The 19,387-nt window shown below is 40.1% G+C and overlaps 1 protein-coding gene across 1 annotated transcript in view; it reads left to right on the top strand.

The window, feature by feature from the left end:
• mtor (mechanistic target of rapamycin (serine/threonine kinase)) overlaps window positions 1–19,387 on the top strand; it is a 122,879-nt gene that overhangs the window by 93,687 nt on the left and 9,805 nt on the right. The window contains exons 37-45 of the mRNA XM_015377824.1: window positions 5,280–5,397; window positions 7,197–7,388; window positions 7,503–7,603; window positions 7,783–7,879; window positions 8,611–8,709; window positions 8,795–8,917; window positions 13,130–13,312; window positions 13,398–13,532; window positions 16,808–16,982. Of these exons, the coding sequence (XP_015233310.1) occupies window positions 5,280–5,397; window positions 7,197–7,388; window positions 7,503–7,603; window positions 7,783–7,879; window positions 8,611–8,709; window positions 8,795–8,917; window positions 13,130–13,312; window positions 13,398–13,532; window positions 16,808–16,982 (1,223 nt within the window). The remainder of the gene's footprint in view (window positions 1–5,279; window positions 5,398–7,196; window positions 7,389–7,502; window positions 7,604–7,782; window positions 7,880–8,610; window positions 8,710–8,794; window positions 8,918–13,129; window positions 13,313–13,397; window positions 13,533–16,807; window positions 16,983–19,387) is intronic.

Below are 19,387 nucleotides of genomic sequence, written 5' to 3'. Positions count from 1 at the left end.
GTTTAAATTACATTTAAATGTAAGATTAATTTCTTTTAAGAAGGAATAAGTAGCAGAAAGAAGGGAAAGTCTTATTATGCAGTATCCATTTCTCGGCTCTGGATTCATTGCAAAGAAAAAATAACAAGCACATATTTTGCGCATGTAAAAAAGTGAGATAAGTAAATCTACGATGGAATGTTTCATCTGTTCTTTTATATGGTGGCAAATGGGTGCAAAAGGACAGCAAACAAAATAACAAGCTGCAAAAGCATCAATGATGTAAACTCCGAACAAAAAAACAAATGCAACAGTAAAACGCTGCAAACATAAAAGAAACAAGCTGCAAATAAGAGGAAATAGCAAAATGAGCTGCAAACACATGTTTGATGCAAATTCCAAAACACAAAAAAACAAATGCCGTAGAAAAAAAAAACTGCAGACAAAATAAAAGCTGAAAATAGAAGCAAAAAGCTAAAATCAACAAAACAAATGCAAATAAAAAATGTTGCGATCAAAGGAAGAAATTGATGCAAATAGTAGAAAAAAGCAGCAAAGTCGCACCAGAAAACAGAAGTGCTCCACTAGAGGACATCAAACAAAGGAACCATATAGGACCAGACCCTCCGTATAAACATAAAGTCAGGCTTAAATGCAAGAGTATCAAATAGAAAGTTGGAGAACCAAAGGAGATTGTTGTTGTTTTCTCATTGCAAGACTCTGAAACCTGGACAGCTGCTGAAGAGTTGGACTTCACTATAAACTACTCGTTTATGAGAAATCTTTGATTGTATTGACAATATGTTTTGGATATATTGGGGGTCCTGATCGGAGGCTGGGGGGGCTTTTCTTCCACAGCTGTGATGGGCAAGAGATAATGAGAACATAGATGGATGAAACCGTATCTATGTAATCCTGGGCGGAAAAAAAAAACAGGTTTGAGGCTCCAGAAGACCTGGGTGATTCACTGAAATGTAGTGTTACCCCGAAATCCCACATCCTCTGTAACTGCCCTGCCACCCCACTCCACTCCCCTTCAGACCACCTGCGCAAAGCAAAGCCTACAGCCTCTGCTGTTTCTCCCGTCTTGCTCCGCTCCTCCTAGAAGCTCGATGAGAGCATGCGTGATATTATAAAATTCTTAGGAACAAAACATGCAGAAAAAAATCTTTTTTAATATGACATATTAAAAAAATCCCCATAAGCAACCAGCATGTGTGCAGTTTCAGCCCAAATATTTTCTTTTTGTTGTGTATTTTTGTAACAGGGATAATTAGGATTATATAAAATATTTTAATCGAGAAGAGAAATCTGCTTCCTTGTATGTTGAAGTACCAATAGTTTGCATCCAATCGTTTAATTAAACAGCCTTAGTTTTGGGGAATTTATAAGAATGATGCAATAATTTGTAGTTACTGATCTGTCGTTTCTATATTTTAATTCGACAAATCGGATCTTCCCTACGTTCTTTTTCCTGTTTGGTGCGATTGCGATTGCAATTGCGGATCTTGACCTTGCCGGACCGGAACGGAGCAAAAAATAGCTCTGCTTCATATTATGACGGTGATGAACGGGGAAGACGTACACGGACTGTGACGTGCGGTGGATGTGGAACAGTTCCCATTGATTAACATGACAGACAAGTACTCTGCATGGCGTACATGAGCGGGGCAGAGTGGAAATCTCTGTCCACTCTCTGTGACACCATCTCATGCGTGTCAAACCTTTAAAACAATGCACCATTTGTCTTCCACTTCACAATTATGTCCTTCTTTTTTTTAAACTTTTACAGGAAATATCTCGGAAAAACCCACTGAGGTTTCTTCTTCTACCCTGGCAAAACGTGGAAGAGATCAAGAGATTTAAATACTTTTTGATGGGGCTGTAAATCACACTTCGCTGTTTGACAAGGTTCAGTTTGACGAATATTAAAACACTTCCTAACAGAACAACCAATTGAAAGAAGGACCCTCAGCCCAGTTGCTGACATATTTTTACAGTGCTGGTTTAGAATGCCTTCAAAAACCCCAAACAAGTTCTTTACAAGTCCCTAAAATATAAGCAGTTAGAAGGTCTTGACAAGAGGATAATTCCCTTGTTAAAAGTTTTTCAGCATTTATTTGTTGTTGGCGTAACGGTGTAAGGTATGATCAGGCAGGTATAATTCAGGTACAGTAAATCATCCAGGGGTGTCACGCGGCCATATGTGCTAACACACTCTAGCAGTCCATATCCTCCCATCCTGTAAATCAAACACGAAGAGACGGAGGTGTGACAGCAAGCAGAAAAGGCTTTTTTTTGTTGTTTTCCTGTCTTCCACAAAGCAACCTTGCGAGGAATGCGTTTGAGGTGAAAACACCTGTATAATGTCAGCCAGGATGGCCTCTCTGCTGACACTCACACACACACACAAATGAATATAGGTCAGCCGCTGGTATGGAACACACCTGGACTCCTCACTTTTCAAATTCTCTTCATCTCAGACTCACTTCTGCTCTCCCTTAAGAATCCACTGCTACTTAATGATGCTTTACTCAGTTTTCATTTCCTGATCGTTGTTCCAGCCTCCCTAAACAGCCTATGTTCTGTAAATCTGCATGGTAACGGTTTGGCATAAATCATTCAGACTCATCTTTACTGTAACATGAAAAAAATAAGAAATGAAATTATGTAATGACAATAAGAGGATTTATCGGAGGAGCTCTCCAAACATTCACACTATTGATAGATGGATCTGTGCTGAAGTGTTTGCCATTTGCCTGCATTAGTCTAGGTGCATAAATTGTATAGCTCGGCTCGTCTTGCACAACTAGTGTGACTTCTGCCTTTAAGTGTTTATGGATGATGGATAGAGGAATGTTCTTCTCGGCTGTGTTCCAGAACTCACTTTTTGCTGCAGCAACCAACACAATAAACCAGATTAACCAGAAATCAATTGTTACTCTGGGTGGTTATAATTTTGCTAAATGACATCATCACATAATTTGCATGTAATAAGTAAATCAACATTAGGATGACAGAAAGTCTTTAAAAAAAACTCCAAATACATTTAAAACTCAAGATGTACCTTTATAAAATGATTTCTAGCATTCAATTAGATTATTTTAACCTTAACTGAAACTATATTAATCGATCTTATGTTATCAAATTTAACTTAAATACTGTTAGTCACTGCAGACAGTGAATGAGGCTCTGAATGAGTAAATGCCGGGAGGATCTATTATAGTGCAATACACAAAATATCATATTTACATCTCGCTTTTTAATTAAGGGGGGGTGGAAGCTTTGCGCATGTTGGACTACTTTTCAGTGGGGAAACAGGAGAGTTGCCCTTCTCTCCCGTACTGCAGAAACAGGTTGCAGCTGCTGCATCTGACTCCCTCAGTGTTTTTGGGAGGCAGGGCCTCCCTCACTAACTGTTTGCTGAAGACTGTAAACTCAGAGCGATTGGTGCTTCCACTGTCGTCAAATTCTCCAACTTGACAGGAAATAGTCATTAGATTTGTCGCTAGCCACTTTACGCTATACGTATGTTGGATGAGTTAATCCAGATGGTTTGTTAAACTTAGGCCCCGTCCACACGAAGTCAAACCCTGGCCTAAATTCACAAATTTTTCACCAAACCAGCCTCTCATCCATACGAAGCCGGCGTTTTGGGGTCTGTAAACGATCTTTTTTTTATTAAACCTTCAGAGTGGGAAGATTTTGAAACGCTGTTTTCGCGTTTCCATCTTTACGCTCTAACCGCATTTTTTTTTTACACGCATGCGTCATAGCGTCGCCTCTAAACACGCATGCGCGACACAGTATCACAACAACAATGGCGCCGTACTGTGTTGAATGGTTGCTGCTCATGCTACTCACCCTGCTGTCGGGCTTACAACAGAATCTTCTTCTTCTGGAATATCTCCAGGAAGAACAGAGCAATATCGACGACATAGTTCAGCACCTGAATTTGAATGAACCACGAAAATGGACCCGCAGGCCCATTTTCCGGTTTTCCAGTTTGGTTGTTGTATAAATATTACTGCGCATTCCCAGCATTTCGTTGCCTGTTTTCGCCTATTTTTGCTTTGGCACCACAGCGCCACTTACAGGCCTGGCAAACATTTTGCAGCGTTTTCATGCATTCATGTGGTCGATCACATTTATTTTACGTCTCCGTCTTTAAGACAAACGTTCTGGAAAATATTAGTGTTTCGTGTTCGTTTTGACTTCGTGTGGACGGGGCCTAAGGATTTAATAAACATGTTTTTTTCATAGATGAGACAAAGCGTATTTACATTAGTATAGGAGGCCTACTGACTATCATCCTGTGGAAGTTCATTCCAGACACTGTTCTTCTGAAGATCTGATCGAAAGATGTTTTAAAACAAAAATAAATTAAAATTATCTAGGGTTATATTCTACTAAACTTAAATCCTCAGAGAGTTTTGATGGAAATTGTCTATCAGCATGACAATAGAAGTTTATCCCATACTATAATTAGCTCAAAAGCACTAAAGAGAATTGGCCCAAGTACTGGACCCAGTGGTGCTCCATAACTAACTGGCATCTGTTAGATAAAAAATATTATAAACTCCCAACAGAGCAGCCAAAACGGCTTGGATATTTGATTTTATTGACTCTGTAGCTGAGAAAAAGCGGCTGGATAAGCTGATCAGGAAGGCCAGCTCTGTGATTGGATCCCCTCTGGACTCAGAGGTGGGAGGAGGTGCAGGAGGTGGGAAAAAAAGGATCCTAACTAAATTAACATCTCTGTTGGATAATGTCTCCCACCCCATGCATGAAGCTGTTACAGAACTGGAGAGCTCCTTCAGTGACAGACTGCTGTACCCTAAATGCATCAGGGAGCGTTATCACAGATCCTTCCTCCCAGCAGCTGTAAGACTTTATCACCACCAATGTTCCCAACATCCTCAATAAGTTGTTACATTCATGCTGATTTTGCACAGTTTCTATCTTAGTCAGTTAAATAACATTACATTACATTATTAATCTCCAGGTGCACCGTTTTATATAATTAAAACACTTTACAGTGCAGTATTTTATTGTTTCTCTTTTAACTCTTCACTGTTATGTTATTCTTATACATTTTTCTAAGGCCCACATTTGTGTAACCATTTTTTCTATAATCTTTTTGCTGCCATAAACACCAGAATTTCCCCACTGTGGGAAAATAAAAAGGATTTTCTATTCTATTATCATAGACAAAAGCTTGTTTTGTATAGTTATGCTAAAAGGGTCAGCATTGTTTAGCAGTAATCTTAGTAATCTCTTGTTTTCCTTGTCTTTGTTAGATGTTTCTTAAAGCTGGGCGAGTGGCAGCTCAGTCTGCAGGGCATCAATGAGAGCACCATCCCCAAAGTTCTTCAGTATTACAGCAATTCAACAGAGCATGACCGCAACTGGTACAAGGTCAGTCCCTGCTTCCTGCCTTCAACCTTTCTCTTTTGGCCTCTGCCTGATGCTGCTTAACCCTTTATAGGGCAATCAGTGAAATACTATTAAAATCCAAATTTCAAGCCAATAGTGTTATTAGAATCCAGAACAAGCCCTTATCACCTTTGTAACAAAAAATTTGGATATTTCCATGGTAAAAATGAATGTCAATGTAACAACAAGAAGCAGCAAATTGCCATAATATATTAAGGAATAATAACAAATGTGCTTCTATACGAAATTCATGAAAAACACTCTGAGAGTAAAAGTAAACAGTTTTTTTTTGGGTACAACATAACCTTAGAGATATTCCAAAAAAGTAAAAAAAAAAACAACCCACTGGACTTCCAAATTTCAAGATGTTTCGCTTTCCATTCAGGAAGCTTCTTCAATTCAAAATGTCAGAAATAGCGTTGAGGTCCAGGTTTTACAGGGTGGACCAAAGCACAACATTTTTTGTTTAGAAAACATGCAAATTGAAACTGACAAACAAATCCACCTATTTGAAATGGGTGTCCTTTTGTTTCCTTTTTAGCCTGTAATACCCGATACCTGTCTATGTCTCTGAAAGGGACGTCAATAAAGGGAATTGTTGGCCTGGTTGAAGAGGAGAGGTCTTCTGTCCTCCTGTAATAGATTCAAAAGGAATGCTGCTGCTGGGGGTATGCAATGAACTAGAGCACCTCGCCTCTTCAGCCAGGTCAACAATTCCATTTAACGACCCGCCTATATGAGACATAGACAGGTATCGGGTATTACAGGCTAACAAAGAAACAAAACAAACCCTATTCCAAAGGTTGATCCTTTTCAATTTGCATTTTGCATCGTTTTCTAAACAGAAACAAGGCTTTGCTTTATTCCACTCTATAAGGCCTTGAACTCAACTCCATTTCTGACATTTTGAATTTAAAAAGCTTCCTGGATGGGAAACAAAACGTCTTGGAAACCAAGTCCAGTGGATTGTCTTTTAACTTTTTTGGAATGACTATGACCTGGATGACTTCTCCAACCTTAGAGGCATTAATGCTGATACTGGCACTTCCATTTTTTTTCAGTTTATAAACCAAAATATAATTGTTAATTGGCTTATTAACTTTTTAACTTTAAATTTTTTAATTAGCTTTTTACTTTTTTTCTTGACTTGTTAGCTTTTTTTCCATCTTAATTTACAGTAGGTAATATATCATTCAAGGGCTCATCTAATTGGTCAAATGCCAAAATAAGATGTAGAGCCATGTAGCAGTATCTTTGCTGAATGGCGGGATATAGATCTTGTGCTTCTATACATCACTGAGGGGCGGCGAGGACTCGGGGTATGCAAGTGATCAAGGGATAAATCCCAGCTGGGTCAGGAAGTCGGAACATCAGAACTCCGTTTTGATTCCTTCAGGCCTTTGATTTTTTTTTTTATGTTGTAACTTTAATGCTTGTTTTCCTGTGTTACCATGGCTCATTTATTTTCCCTGTTAGACAACAGTATTTAAAGCTCGTCGTTTGTTTGCTTCTCATTCGTCCGCATCACAGCATTTTTTTTCACAGTCTGTGCTGCAGGCTGCAAAAATCAATGCATCGCACACTTTCCACTCATTTATCTTCATCAGTAGTTTTTCTTTTTTAATTTAATTAAGATTTTTTGCATAACTGTACAGACAGCTCCAGGATAGGAAAACTATACTGGAGAAACTGGAAAATTACATCATGAATAAATGTGGAAATGATTTCCCAGCTATCAGTTAACAGACAGTAAGTGCCCTCTGTTTGGCGTTTCTCTGCAGGCCTGGCATGCCTGGGCCGTGATGAATTTTGAGGCAGTGCTGCACTACAAACACCAGAACCAAGGGCGTGATGAGAAGAAGAAGCGCCGGCACGCCAGCGGTGCCAGCGCCAATAGTGAGGCCAGCAACAGCGACAGCGAGGCCGACAGCACAGACCACAGTCCCGTGCCTTCACCGCGGCAGGTCAATGAGGTAGGAGTGGACCTTCTAAGACAGTGTCTGTTCATTTTCAGAGCAACTAAAAGATAAATCTTGTCTTTATGCAAGATGTTAAAAATCACCAAGTTGTTTCATTGCTCTCTGCAGGACCTCTCCAAGACTTTGCTCCTCTACACCGTCCCTGCTGTTCAAGGATTCTTCCGCTCCATTTCCCTCTCCAGAGGAAATAACCTGCAGGACACACTAAGGTGAGGGAAATGACTGAAATGCAAACAAGGCTAGATGCCATACATATGAAACCTTTGCAGTTTGCCTATTTTAGTGTGAGTGGGGCCCTCTAGTGGTTGATCTCTGTAACTGTCTACTGAAAAAATATGCCATCAGAGAGGAGACCATCCTGAGTTAACTTTCCTTTTTTAACCTCTAGGGTTTTGACTCTGTGGTTTGACTACGGTCATTGGCCTGAGGTGAATGAAGCTTTGGTGGAGGGCATCAAGACCATCCAGATAGACACCTGGTTACAGGTAAGGTGGTCCTCATTTACAAGTGGAGACACCCTGGTCATCAAAAAGAACTGATATATGGTTTTCAACTGTTTTCAAGCGTTCCTGAAAAATATAGGAGTAGTTTTAAGGATTTCAGAGGTTAGAAACAAACACAAAAAGTAATATATTTGGAAGATAACCTTTCTTGGAGATTTTTTTATTCTACAAAAATAAATAAATAAAAACAGAAACATGCCAAACTGCAGGATCTGATGTTTATCTATATTTCATCACCATAAGTAGAGGTTGTTATTTTATTTTGGATCCCCATTAGCTTCAGCATAAGCCAAAAGCTATTCTTCTTGGGTTCCACCAATCTTCCATGTGACAATACAATTCATTATATCACTTTACACACTATTCGCACAAGACATTTACACAACAACTAATACATATTTACATTTAACGCCATTGATCGCCAAAATAATTAGAAGAAAATAAATTTAAGTTGAGTTGAGATCTTTTTCTTTGGGGTTAGCATCTGACATGTTCTCTCAATGTACCGAAGCATTATTTAAAGATTAATTTTCTCCGTATTTATTTTTTAAATCCAGAAATTTTAAAAATGACCCCAAAAATGTACCAACATTTAAAAACTAAAATCTTCAATAGTCTAATATTATGTTGAAGTTCTGACTCAACTGGTCAGATCTCTATCAAATACTGCGGATATTAGCCTAGTTCTGACTTCTTTATCTCTGCCTCTCCAGGTGATCCCTCAACTGATAGCTCGTATCGACACCCCTCGAGCGCTGGTTGGTCGTCTCATCCACCAGCTGCTAACAGACATAGGTCGATACCATCCACAGGTACTCTGCCACATGCTTCATTTACAAAACCCTCGAGAGAGCAAAGCTGGCATTTCATTGATTGTTTTTTTTTTTTTATCTGCAGGCCTTAATCTACCCACTGACTGTCGCCTCCAAGTCCACTACCACCGCCCGACATAACGCTGCAAACAAGATCCTGAAGAACATGTGTGAACACTGCAACACCCTGGTTCAGCAAGCTATGATGGTAGATAATGGATCATTTACTGACATCGACCTGAATATCTGAATATGTGGGATGTTTTCTCATCTATAAATCGCTCCATACCTGCTCAGCAAGGCAACTGAAGCCAGCTTCTTTAAATTTGAAAAAAATTAGGCAATATCTTACAATATAAACTCTATAAATGTTTAAACGGCGAAGGTTTACACCTTGATCCACTAAAAGGGCTCATTTGCTTGCTACAGATCCTGTAGTGCCTGAAAAAGGAGATCAGATCTTTGACACAATCAACTATAAAATGAATTTCTTAAAGAGGCGGAGTAGATCGAAAGGCTCTCCAGTACAAAAAAGATGATGACATCATAAACGGTGTAGAGTTAAACATCTCTCCCTGTAAGGGACGAGGGTGAAGACGTTTCTGGGATGCCCTGGGTGTTCGCTCCCCCCCAGACTGCACTGCATCACTCATCGCTATGATCGTGTCACTGTCATTCCTAAATGGGCCCAGAAGTACGTCCACAAACCGCTGTCGGTGAGCACGACCCACCGTGCCCTCTGCGGATCCAAACCTAAGCTCCTTCGAGTAAAAAAAAAGAAGCCATATTTGATCATGGTCCAGCAGCGCCATCCTGTCCTGCGGGGAAGGACTCAGCTTAAATAGACCGTTTCAGAGCAGGAATGTGTCCTGTGGCCAGAAGAGTCCAAACTTGACCTTATCTTCATCCGTCAGACTTTGCATCCTCAGACCTTCCTGGAGGCTCTGAGTGTTCAGTTCCAAAGACATCCGCTCTGATGGGATGTTTTGAAAGAAGCTATAAAGGCTGAGAAGTTTACAAAGATTTTAGAGTATCATATGCTCTCCGTCAGATGGAGTTAATTTCTGGGCTGGACTTGTTTTAGCAGGACAGTATGAAAGTAAATCCAGTAGCCGTCACGTTTCCTGTCTGAACCCCAGAATTTAAGACAATAGAAAATATTTATCAATGCAAGATGGCCACAAACTCAACCAAATTTCAAAACATCCATGCTCAGACATCTTTGCACTGCTTACTATGTTGGAACCTGTAGCTTGCGTATAACTAGAGATCAGCTCATCTAATGGATGAAGGTGGAGCAGCTCTCAATTTAAACTTAGCTCCATTATTTATATTCTGTGGTATAAAAGACATTTGCTCGTGTGATTGAAAACTGTTTATAATTTTTGCTCCAAGTCTAAGTACCATACCAACCAGGTTGCACATAGAAAGATTATTTGGGACGGATTGATCTGGTGAATCAGCAGTTCCTGTTTGTCTTTAATGACCAGAAATTAGCGTATCCTGCAGACAGAGCGGGTATAAAGTTAGCATGGCCACTGATCATAGTGGTAATTTGGGGCTTTTATAAATGCGTGATGAGTTTAAACCATTCAGTTAAGCAAAAAATTCATCCTGAACGGGTTTTATAATCAGGTATTTAATACACATGTTTGCTTATGCTTTAATTTTTCATAACATCCCCATAATATAAACAGACTGCCAGAAAACCTGGATAAACATCCCCAAGCTTCAGACAAACTCTTGCTTAAAGGTATAGTGGAGGATGTTCTTTTTATGGGTCCGCAAACAATCATAGACAGGTTTCAGGTATTACAGGAGACAATCCCCCCCTTAATGGCAATCCCCCCTTTAACGACCGACCCCTAGAATCATAGACAGGTTCAGATATTACAGGCTAACGATGGAACTCAACGACCCATTCATCGGTTACCATTGCATGTTTCCAAGCAATACAAGGCCTTCTCCATATAAGACTCAAACTCACTGCGGATCCAGACATTTGAATTGAGAAAGCTTCCTGGAGAGGTGGCGAAACGTCTTCAAATCTTGAAAACCAAGTCCAGTGGATATTTTTTGAATTTTTACGGAATAAAATATGACAAATAAATTTGACTAAATTGATAAAACAAAATCTAAGAAAACTGCAAAGTTCCTCTAAAAAAAAAAATTATTTCAGTGTTATATTCTATTTAAAGAAACAGATTATAATTAAAAATGTCTCCTGACCTTTACTGGCTGATGGTTTTCTTTATTCAGACCCCGCTGATTTTTAATTGGTTAGCCCTGGTCTTGAACATTGATTTCCAAAGTGGGAGTCATGCCCAGCCAGGATGAGGTCTTGTGATCCACTACAGAAATGGAACTAACCATAAACATTTATGTTAAAGTTCTTAGATACCCTAAATATGGACAAAAATCCCTTTGAAATAATATTACTCCAGTCGTCTATAGGTACTGTAGAAATGTTTGTTTACTCAGCCAATGGTTTGGGTCATCAATCATCTCTGGTACCGTTTTGTGGTTCAGAAGCTGAAATGTTTGGGAAACTGTGGTCTAAAAGAACCATAATGGGCTGAGAATCTACATAGTTTGAAACCCAATGTGAAGTTTCCACAGTCGGTGATGATTAGGGGGTCCCATGCCAATCGCTGTTGTTGGTTTTTCTGAAGTCGAAGTCTTTACAGCCGTGAACACCACTTGGAGCATGTCATGCTTCCTGTAGCTGAAAAGCTCTGTGGGGACGCTGATTTCTCTTTCTAGGAGGACTTTGTACCTGCTAAACACTGCTAAAGGAAGGTGAGAGACCACAGACCCAACAAGTTAGATGACCTGAAGGCAGCCATCAAAGCTAACATTAATGCTATGATTCATGCAGAAGGAGCTCCAAACGAAATATTAAATACAGAGACATAAACTTATGATATATGAGCTATTCATTATCTGTGAGCCACAATGATCAAAGCTATAGAAAATAAAAGCTTGAAGTGTCTAGTTTCACTTTCCAAATGAAGTGATAGCGGAGCTGTAGGGCTTTCTAACCTCTGCTGGGCGTGTTCTCCATGAGACAACCAGCTCCTGTGTTTTCCATATGTGTGGGATTAAGAGTTGAGTTGAAATCCCAGAATCATTTTCTTTGAAAGTAACCATCCAGTCCTGGCAGCTTAAACCTTGCATGAGAACGTGTTCACGGTCTGATGAAACCAAGCTTGGAACTGCTGGTAGAGGGATTTGCTGTGTACATCCAAACCAACAAAACAATGACTTCATGGGGAAAATGAAGGTTTTCTCCTAGTGGAGCCAGAGAGCAGAACTGAATTAGAACAAATCTGCATTAGTTAACCTGTAGTAGGTCCCTCTGTGTGATTAAATGATGCCTACCAAAGAGGGCCGACTGCTGAGGCTGAGTCATGGTTCAAAAAAAGCCTTCCTTTAAGGTTTTAAACACTTAGGATGTCAGGTTGTTGCAGATTTTTGTTCTTCTATATTTAATTTTATCAAACTTATCTTTCAGTGGAATTGAAGCACATTACTGTCAGATTTAAAGGTATAGTAGAGGATGTTCTTTTTCTGGATGACTCAACAAAATAAGTGGTCCTCCTAATTGTCAGTCATTCTGGTGATATGTTTAGAAAGGATAGAAATTAAACTATATTGATCTCACATTGGAGAGATCAATCCATCTCTTGTGGGGAGCAGTGGGCTGCCACTGTGTTGCGCCCGGGGAGCAGTGTGGGGTTAAGTGTCTTGCCCATAGACCTGGAGTGCAGGCTGTAGGGATCGATCGAACCGGGTACTTGCAACCTTCTCAGAGCACAAGCACACTCCCCAAAAGTGTTACATAAGGCCGTCCTACGTGCTCCTCCCCATTTTCTCTTACTGGTGATGAATCTGACATAGTGGAAAAATTGCAAATCTTCTTTTGGAAAGTAAGCTTGTATTGGCGATGCAAACGGCAACGTTTAAACAGAGCGTGCACGAGGAGAAATGGGCTCGTGCACGCTCTCCCACGCATTTAATAGGCGTCCCTCCAGGGAGCGGGTACAGGGTTGTGCATGTGCATTTTTTTTTTTTTTTTAAGTGGAGAGGGCGAGTCTTTTAAAAAATTCAGGAAAATCCTCCACTATGCTTTTAAAGAGGAAAAATTGTTTAAATATTTGCTCATGTCTCCCAATTTTTTACATCTGACACTGATTTTGTATGAGAGTCAAAAACCTTCTTACTGCCACTGTCATAGAATCGGTTAATCTGGTATTTTGTTCATAGAAAGTCCCAAAGCTCTGCCATTTTCAGAAAGCCTGATCATCCTGGATGGGAAATCTCTCTGCAAGGCTTTGTTTGAGTTCCACACGCAGGACATGTGGGGAAATTAATACCTCACAGCAGCCTGACCTTTTATATGTTGTCTCTCTGCCTCCAGGTGAGCGAGGAGCTTATCCGTGTCGCTATCTTGTGGCATGAGATGTGGCACGAGGGCCTGGAGGAAGCTTCTCGTCTTTACTTTGGCGAGCGCAATGTAAAGGGCATGTTTGCTGTGCTGGAACCGCTACACGCCATGATGGAAAGGGGGCCACAGACCCTCAAAGAGACTTCATTTAATCAGGTTTGTTAGGTCATCTTTTACAAGTTAATGCTCACTTAAAAATGCATTAGCTCCCCAATATTCAGATTGATGGTTCCTGCTTCAGGCTTATGGCAGAGATTTGATGGAGGCTCAGGACTGGTGCAGGAAGTACATGCGCTCTGGGAACGTGAAAGACCTGACGCAGGCCTGGGACCTTTACTACCACGTCTTCAGACGCATCTCCAAACAGCTGCCTCAGGTTGGTGAAAATGTTTCTTCTGCAAACAGCAGCTTCACGGACGTCATCTTTTAGATTTCCTTCTCAAGAAAACAAACATTCCACTCAAATTATGAAACTCATCATTAGTATTATTAGTATTTTTAAAATTAAATTTTGATTTGTGACAGTGAACATATGAAAATCACGGTTGTCTCTTAGACCTAGACCTTAGAACTTTAATATAAATTTGTATACACCAAGTATACTCAAAACGAAATTATGTTGTTTACAGCTCAAAACAACGAAATGGACATTACCGTTATAAAGTGCAGCAGTGATCATCATGTAGACAGTATAGGAGAAAAGTAACTAGTAAAAAAAATATAATGGTCCCTTTATTTGTAATTTTCAAAAAAAGAAAATTAAAAACAATCCACTGGACTTTGTTTCCAAGTTTCGCTTCCCATCCAGGAAGCTTTTTATATTCAAAATGAAAAGGAAGCTTTTTTTTAATTGTAAAGGTTCTTGGATGGGAAGCAAAACGTCTTCAAACTTGGAAACAAAGTCCAGTCCATTTTTAATAATTCAGAGAAAAAATAAGACTTTATTTTCCTTAAGCTAGCGCATCGTAGAGGTCTAATCATCACAGCTGTAACATAAGGATGCTAGGATGTATGTCCAACCATTGGCATCTAAAGTCAGAGATGAGAAAATATATTTTTAAACTTGTTTGAGCTGCTGTAGTTTAAGTTGTTTGACAGCCACAGTTTTTAGATGTCTATCGCCAAAAACTGGAACTGCACTTTTAAATGCACACATTTGCAAGCATGTTGGATGTAAGACGAGCTTTAATGAAGCGATGCCATAATTTGGTGCATCCAACAGTTGTGCACAAGCTGAAATCTAGCAATAAGTGGTTTCAGGAAGGGAAATGACGACCAGGACCAGGGTAGAACCTTATGAGTAAAGTCATTAGGTTTAGTTGTTCATTGAAAGAGGCTGTGGTTTAATGGCCCTTCAGAGAGCTGATGTCCTCAGCTCATGTCTGTGCTCCTTTATCCACATCTGATAGCTTTTCACACAATCTGTCCCTGACTCAAACTTTAAATTCCTGGCAGATAAAGAAATAAATTCATCAGATGTTCTCCCATCTGCATTAATTAGCATAAAAGAACAGAAATTAGACTTGTCTGTAGAGTCATCCTGGCAGCAAACCAAAGTCTGGGAGGAAAACAATCGTTTTTCTATTTCTGAGGTTTTCATTGGCTTCATTAACGTTGGCCAAACCTGAAGTCAGGCAGAGCCTCATGAGACGGGATGGGGGTTGTCTAAAAGAAATAACAATGTTATAAAAGATGGGATTTTGTTAACAGAGGACATCTTTCATTTATCATCAAAATGTAATTGTTAATTTTTTTACCCAGATCTTACTCTCTACTTTTTATTGTGTTCTGATAAATGCAGTATGTCTGTATGCCACCCAAAAAAGCTTCTCTCATTCATGCGTATTTCTATTAGACTAGCACAATATACTCAATCGCTGTCATAGTTCCAATATTAATATCAGTGTTTGCTGACATTAGTAAGAAGGACTACTTGGAGGAAAGTAGTGGTTGGAAATTTGATCTTTAGGGTCAGAAAATCAGGCTTTCTAGACTCAAACTGTCCCTGATGTTTACCTGCTGGGATTAGAAGGCTGCAGAGGTGTCAAAAGTATCAATATGTATTACTCAAGTATAAATCCTAATGTTTAAAAAAACAACAGAGTATCAACTTAAAATTTTAACCGAAGTAAAATTGTAGAAATGCCATTTTAAAAGACTATCTAAAATATAAAAGAAAAATTTATGCAGGTTTAACCCTTATACTGGTTACTGCACTACCCTAATAAAGGATTGTTCTGCAGTTCTAGATGATAACTTCCTTATTTTTAAATTTCTTAGTTTTATAACTACTGGTAACAAATTTAACTTTGCATCATCTTGAAAAACTATTTATTTTGGTGAATGGCCAACAACAAATTGTTGCAGGACTGAGTTCAACCACAAAGAGATTAATTGTCTGGATGAAACAATCCTTTTGATTGTTTTGGGTGTTTTTTTTTAATACCAACAGGCCATAATGAAAATTAGCTTAAATGAAACAAAACTAACCAGTCTATTTTTAAAATGTAAGGAGTAGAAAGTGGAAATAATTGCAAAAACATACAAGAAGTAGAAGTAAACAGTTGTCTAAAAAATAATTAATCTAGTAAAGTATAGATAAGCAAAATTTCTACTTAAGTAAGGTAACTAAGTATTTGTACTTTGTTAATTTGCACCTCTGGGAGGCTGATAAGATTGGTTAGGAGCAGATTTAGTATAATCATTACTCTTATTTATTTAGATGTTTTCCTGTTTTAATGCCACTATGTCATTTTACCTGGAAAAATAACCAGAGTATAAAATATACATATATTTTAGGTTCCAACTTTCTTTACTGAAATTTTCACTACATAAAAATGTGCTTCCACCACTAAATTCAGTAAATCTTAAAATGTCAACTATTAAATGGAAGCCATAGTATTGCTTTGCAGCAATCCCTTCTAGTAGGCAAGCATGCGGCGACAGTGGAGAGGATTGACTCTCTAACTGAGGTCTGTTGTTGTCTTCCCCTGAGTTTTTATTATTCAGTTATTGTCTTGTCACCACTACAGTATAAATTGATATCAAAATGTGAGCGTAAAACCCTTTTATCTATAAACCAGTTTGAGGAATGTAAGAAAGATCAGAAGAAGAAGAATTTAAATGGGAATAAAATGCAGCTCTTATGCCAGATAAGCTAATATTATTTGCTACTTTAGCACAGCCTCATTCTGTGTGAGTCTGGTAGGGGGGGGTTTGGGTTCCCCGCTGTGACATTACAGACTCAGCATGAAAAAAACATCAGTATTTTATCATGCTAAGAGCTGTGCAAATATTCTTCTGCAGGGCATTAAGATGGACATAAATCCCCCAAACAGCAGATTTAGAGCAGCTACCATGACATGTGGCGACCAAACGCTGATATTAAACATTAACCTCCAAACTCCTCCAACTCTCTTTAGGGTCTCAGGTTTAAATGCAGCCTGGCTGTAAATATGTAGAGAAACTTCCGCTGCTGCATATAAACAACTTTAGTGAGATAACACCTCGACTTCCATATAAACCGCTGGCTGGTTCAATTTGCATATCGCTTCAGGCTCAGTTTTTTTTTTTTTTTTTAAATACACAACAGGCTGGAAAGTAATTGTCTCTTCCTGTACTACATCCTCGCCTCATCTGCTTTCCTCCCAGCTCACCTCCCTGGAGCTACAGTACGTGTCTCCAAAGCTGCTGATGTGTCGCGACCTGGAGCTTGCAGTACCCGGCACTTATGACCCCAACCAGCCTATCATTCGCATCCAGTCCATCGCCCCCTCGCTACAGGTCATCACCTCCAAGCAGCGCCCACGCAAACTCACCATCATGGGTAAGATAAGGAGAAGGCTGCAAATGCTGCTGCTGGGAACCCGTTATGTAAGGGGAATGCATTTAGGACGGCTGGTGGTGCTTTGCCTTCTGCAGGCATGGGCCGTCACTTTAGGGACATCTTCATATTAGTAGAAGCTGTACCCAAACAGTAAACAGCCTCAGGGTCACCATTTACAAAAAATAAAAAAATAAAAATCTTTGCCTCAAAAGGAAGGTCAAAATAACGTGAGCAGTTCTGTGTTTTTCGTTTCCAATTTCATAGAAAAACGGCACAGATTGCCACAAAAGACGCTCCCATCAGTCTGCACTTGGCATTATGATGATTATATAAATAAAAAGGAAGTAAATCACTCTGTTGCTTAGTCTGCTGCGCATCATGAAATATAACAGAGAAGATCTGAAATGACAAAAGAGCCACTTGGTCCATCCATCACGCAGCTTTCTGTGCTTTACACTGATCTGCTGGACATTTTGATACCTAGTTCTGATGTAACCCATCAGTGTTACACAACAGGGTCTGTAAAAGGTGATAGCCAATATATCATCTGACCTCTGGGGCAAAGCTTTAAATTAAGACCTGTCACCCTGTGCGGGCGGCTGAGATTTACCGCCGATGCTCCTTCCCTGCTGCTGCTGCTCATAGGGTCTGTCAGCTGCGGACAGAGCAGGGAAACGTTGAGTCTCTGTCGGTGAAATAATGACGTACACGTCAGATAAGTTTCCTCACGCTAAAGGATCAGATTATACTTCTGCATCCGCACACATCAAATGTCGCATGGGTCTGGTTGCAAACTAGATTTGCTGGTTTGTTTCTGCATCGTCGTCTGGAATTTCTCGGGACGCACAGCAGTTCCCCGCCAAAGCGCCGGCGGGACTGTATCTGCAAGATATCACGGTCATGGAGATCTCATCATCTAGAGATCTAGAGATGGACACAGGCAGCTGGAAAGACATACAGAGGACCAATCACAGCTGCTTTTTGTCTGCGCACTTCCGCTTGAGGTCTGCGCGGGTTTGCAACCGTCCGACGCATAGTAGTGGCATTTTTTTGAGGTGCGCGACGACTGTTGCAGAACCTCTGAGCGGGGGGGGGGGGCGCGTTGTCGCGAACAGAGTCAGATTTGACGGTTGCAGAGGCTATGCGTCAGAAGCATAAATTGGCCTTAAGGCTACATTCACATTGCAGCCTGAAGTGACCTAAATCTGATGTTTTTGCCCATATGCAGCCTGTACCTGATATTTTCATGGCAGTCTGAGCAACACAGATCCAAATTTTTCCAATGCGACCCAGGCCGCTTGGCTATGTGGTCCTGAATCCGATACGAATCTGATCTTTTCAAATGCGACCTGTTTCTGAACGGCCAGGTCACCTTCCTGAACCGACCTGAACATCATTAATACTCAACAAAGGTCACTATTCTGCGTCTTGCTACGCAGAAGCAGGAAGAAACACAGTAACCATGGCGGCCGTTAATGCGGAGTGCAGTTTTTATTTTTATTACCATCTTGAAAAGAGAGTTTTTAGGGTTGGGTAAGATGGTGAGATGCGCTACAGCATCCATGTTTACTTCTGTAAACACAGAGCATGCTGGCTTGTGACGTCATTGCTTCCTCTGATGCGCATGCAGGACACTTGCGTTGTACGAATGCAATTCACACAGGAGATCAGATCCAAGTCGCATTTATTTAGAAATGTGAACGGCAACACAAAAAAATCGGATTTCACTAAAAAAATCGGAATTGAGCATCAAGGCCTGCAGTGTGAACGTAGCCAAAGGCATGATGGGATAAAACTTTTCCCGGCTCAGGGTGTTGCAGCGTCCAGCTCACTTTGGCAATAAAAACAATCGTGGTAAGGAGAGTTAAATTTTTAAAGTGAGTCTTCATCATCTTCCATATTTATTATCAGTTCCATGCCCTGAATAAAAGGCTTTGAAATGAATTGATCTTTAATTGCAGCAGCGTGATCCAGCTCTGTAGTTCAGTTTTATGCCTTCTTCTAAAATATTAAACACGTTTGGACCAAATCATCGAGGCTTCTTGTTCCCATGCCGACCTCCTTCCTCATCAGCTTAGCCCCTGGGTTTGTTTTATCTTTATAGGACCCAGACTGAGCACAGGTTAGTGCTGCCTTCATTCCCTGAGTGATATCAGTCCTCCCCTTTGCTCCTCATAACAGAAAGCTGAAGTGATTCTGTTTGTCTTTTCTTTCTAACCTGCTGCTCTTTGTTCTCCACTTTGTGGCATTTTTTACCCTACGATGTCAGAAATTCTGTATTTTAAGTTATAGCACGTAGTTAGAAATCCTGGTGATGTGACAAACTCTGCCTTAGGAATATTTTGGCTCCTCTCAAATAATTTATCGCCTGCCGAAGCTTGCCAGACATTGCCTCAGGTAATGCT

The sequence above is a fragment of the Cyprinodon variegatus genome, unplaced genomic scaffold (genome assembly GCF_000732505.1).
Source record: "Cyprinodon variegatus isolate N-32 unplaced genomic scaffold, C_variegatus-1.0 Scaffold159, whole genome shotgun sequence".
NCBI classification, from domain to species: domain Eukaryota; kingdom Metazoa; phylum Chordata; class Actinopteri; order Cyprinodontiformes; family Cyprinodontidae; genus Cyprinodon; species Cyprinodon variegatus.
The sequence above is the reverse complement of the archived record's forward strand: the minus strand, read 5'-3'. Positions and strand labels throughout refer to the sequence as shown.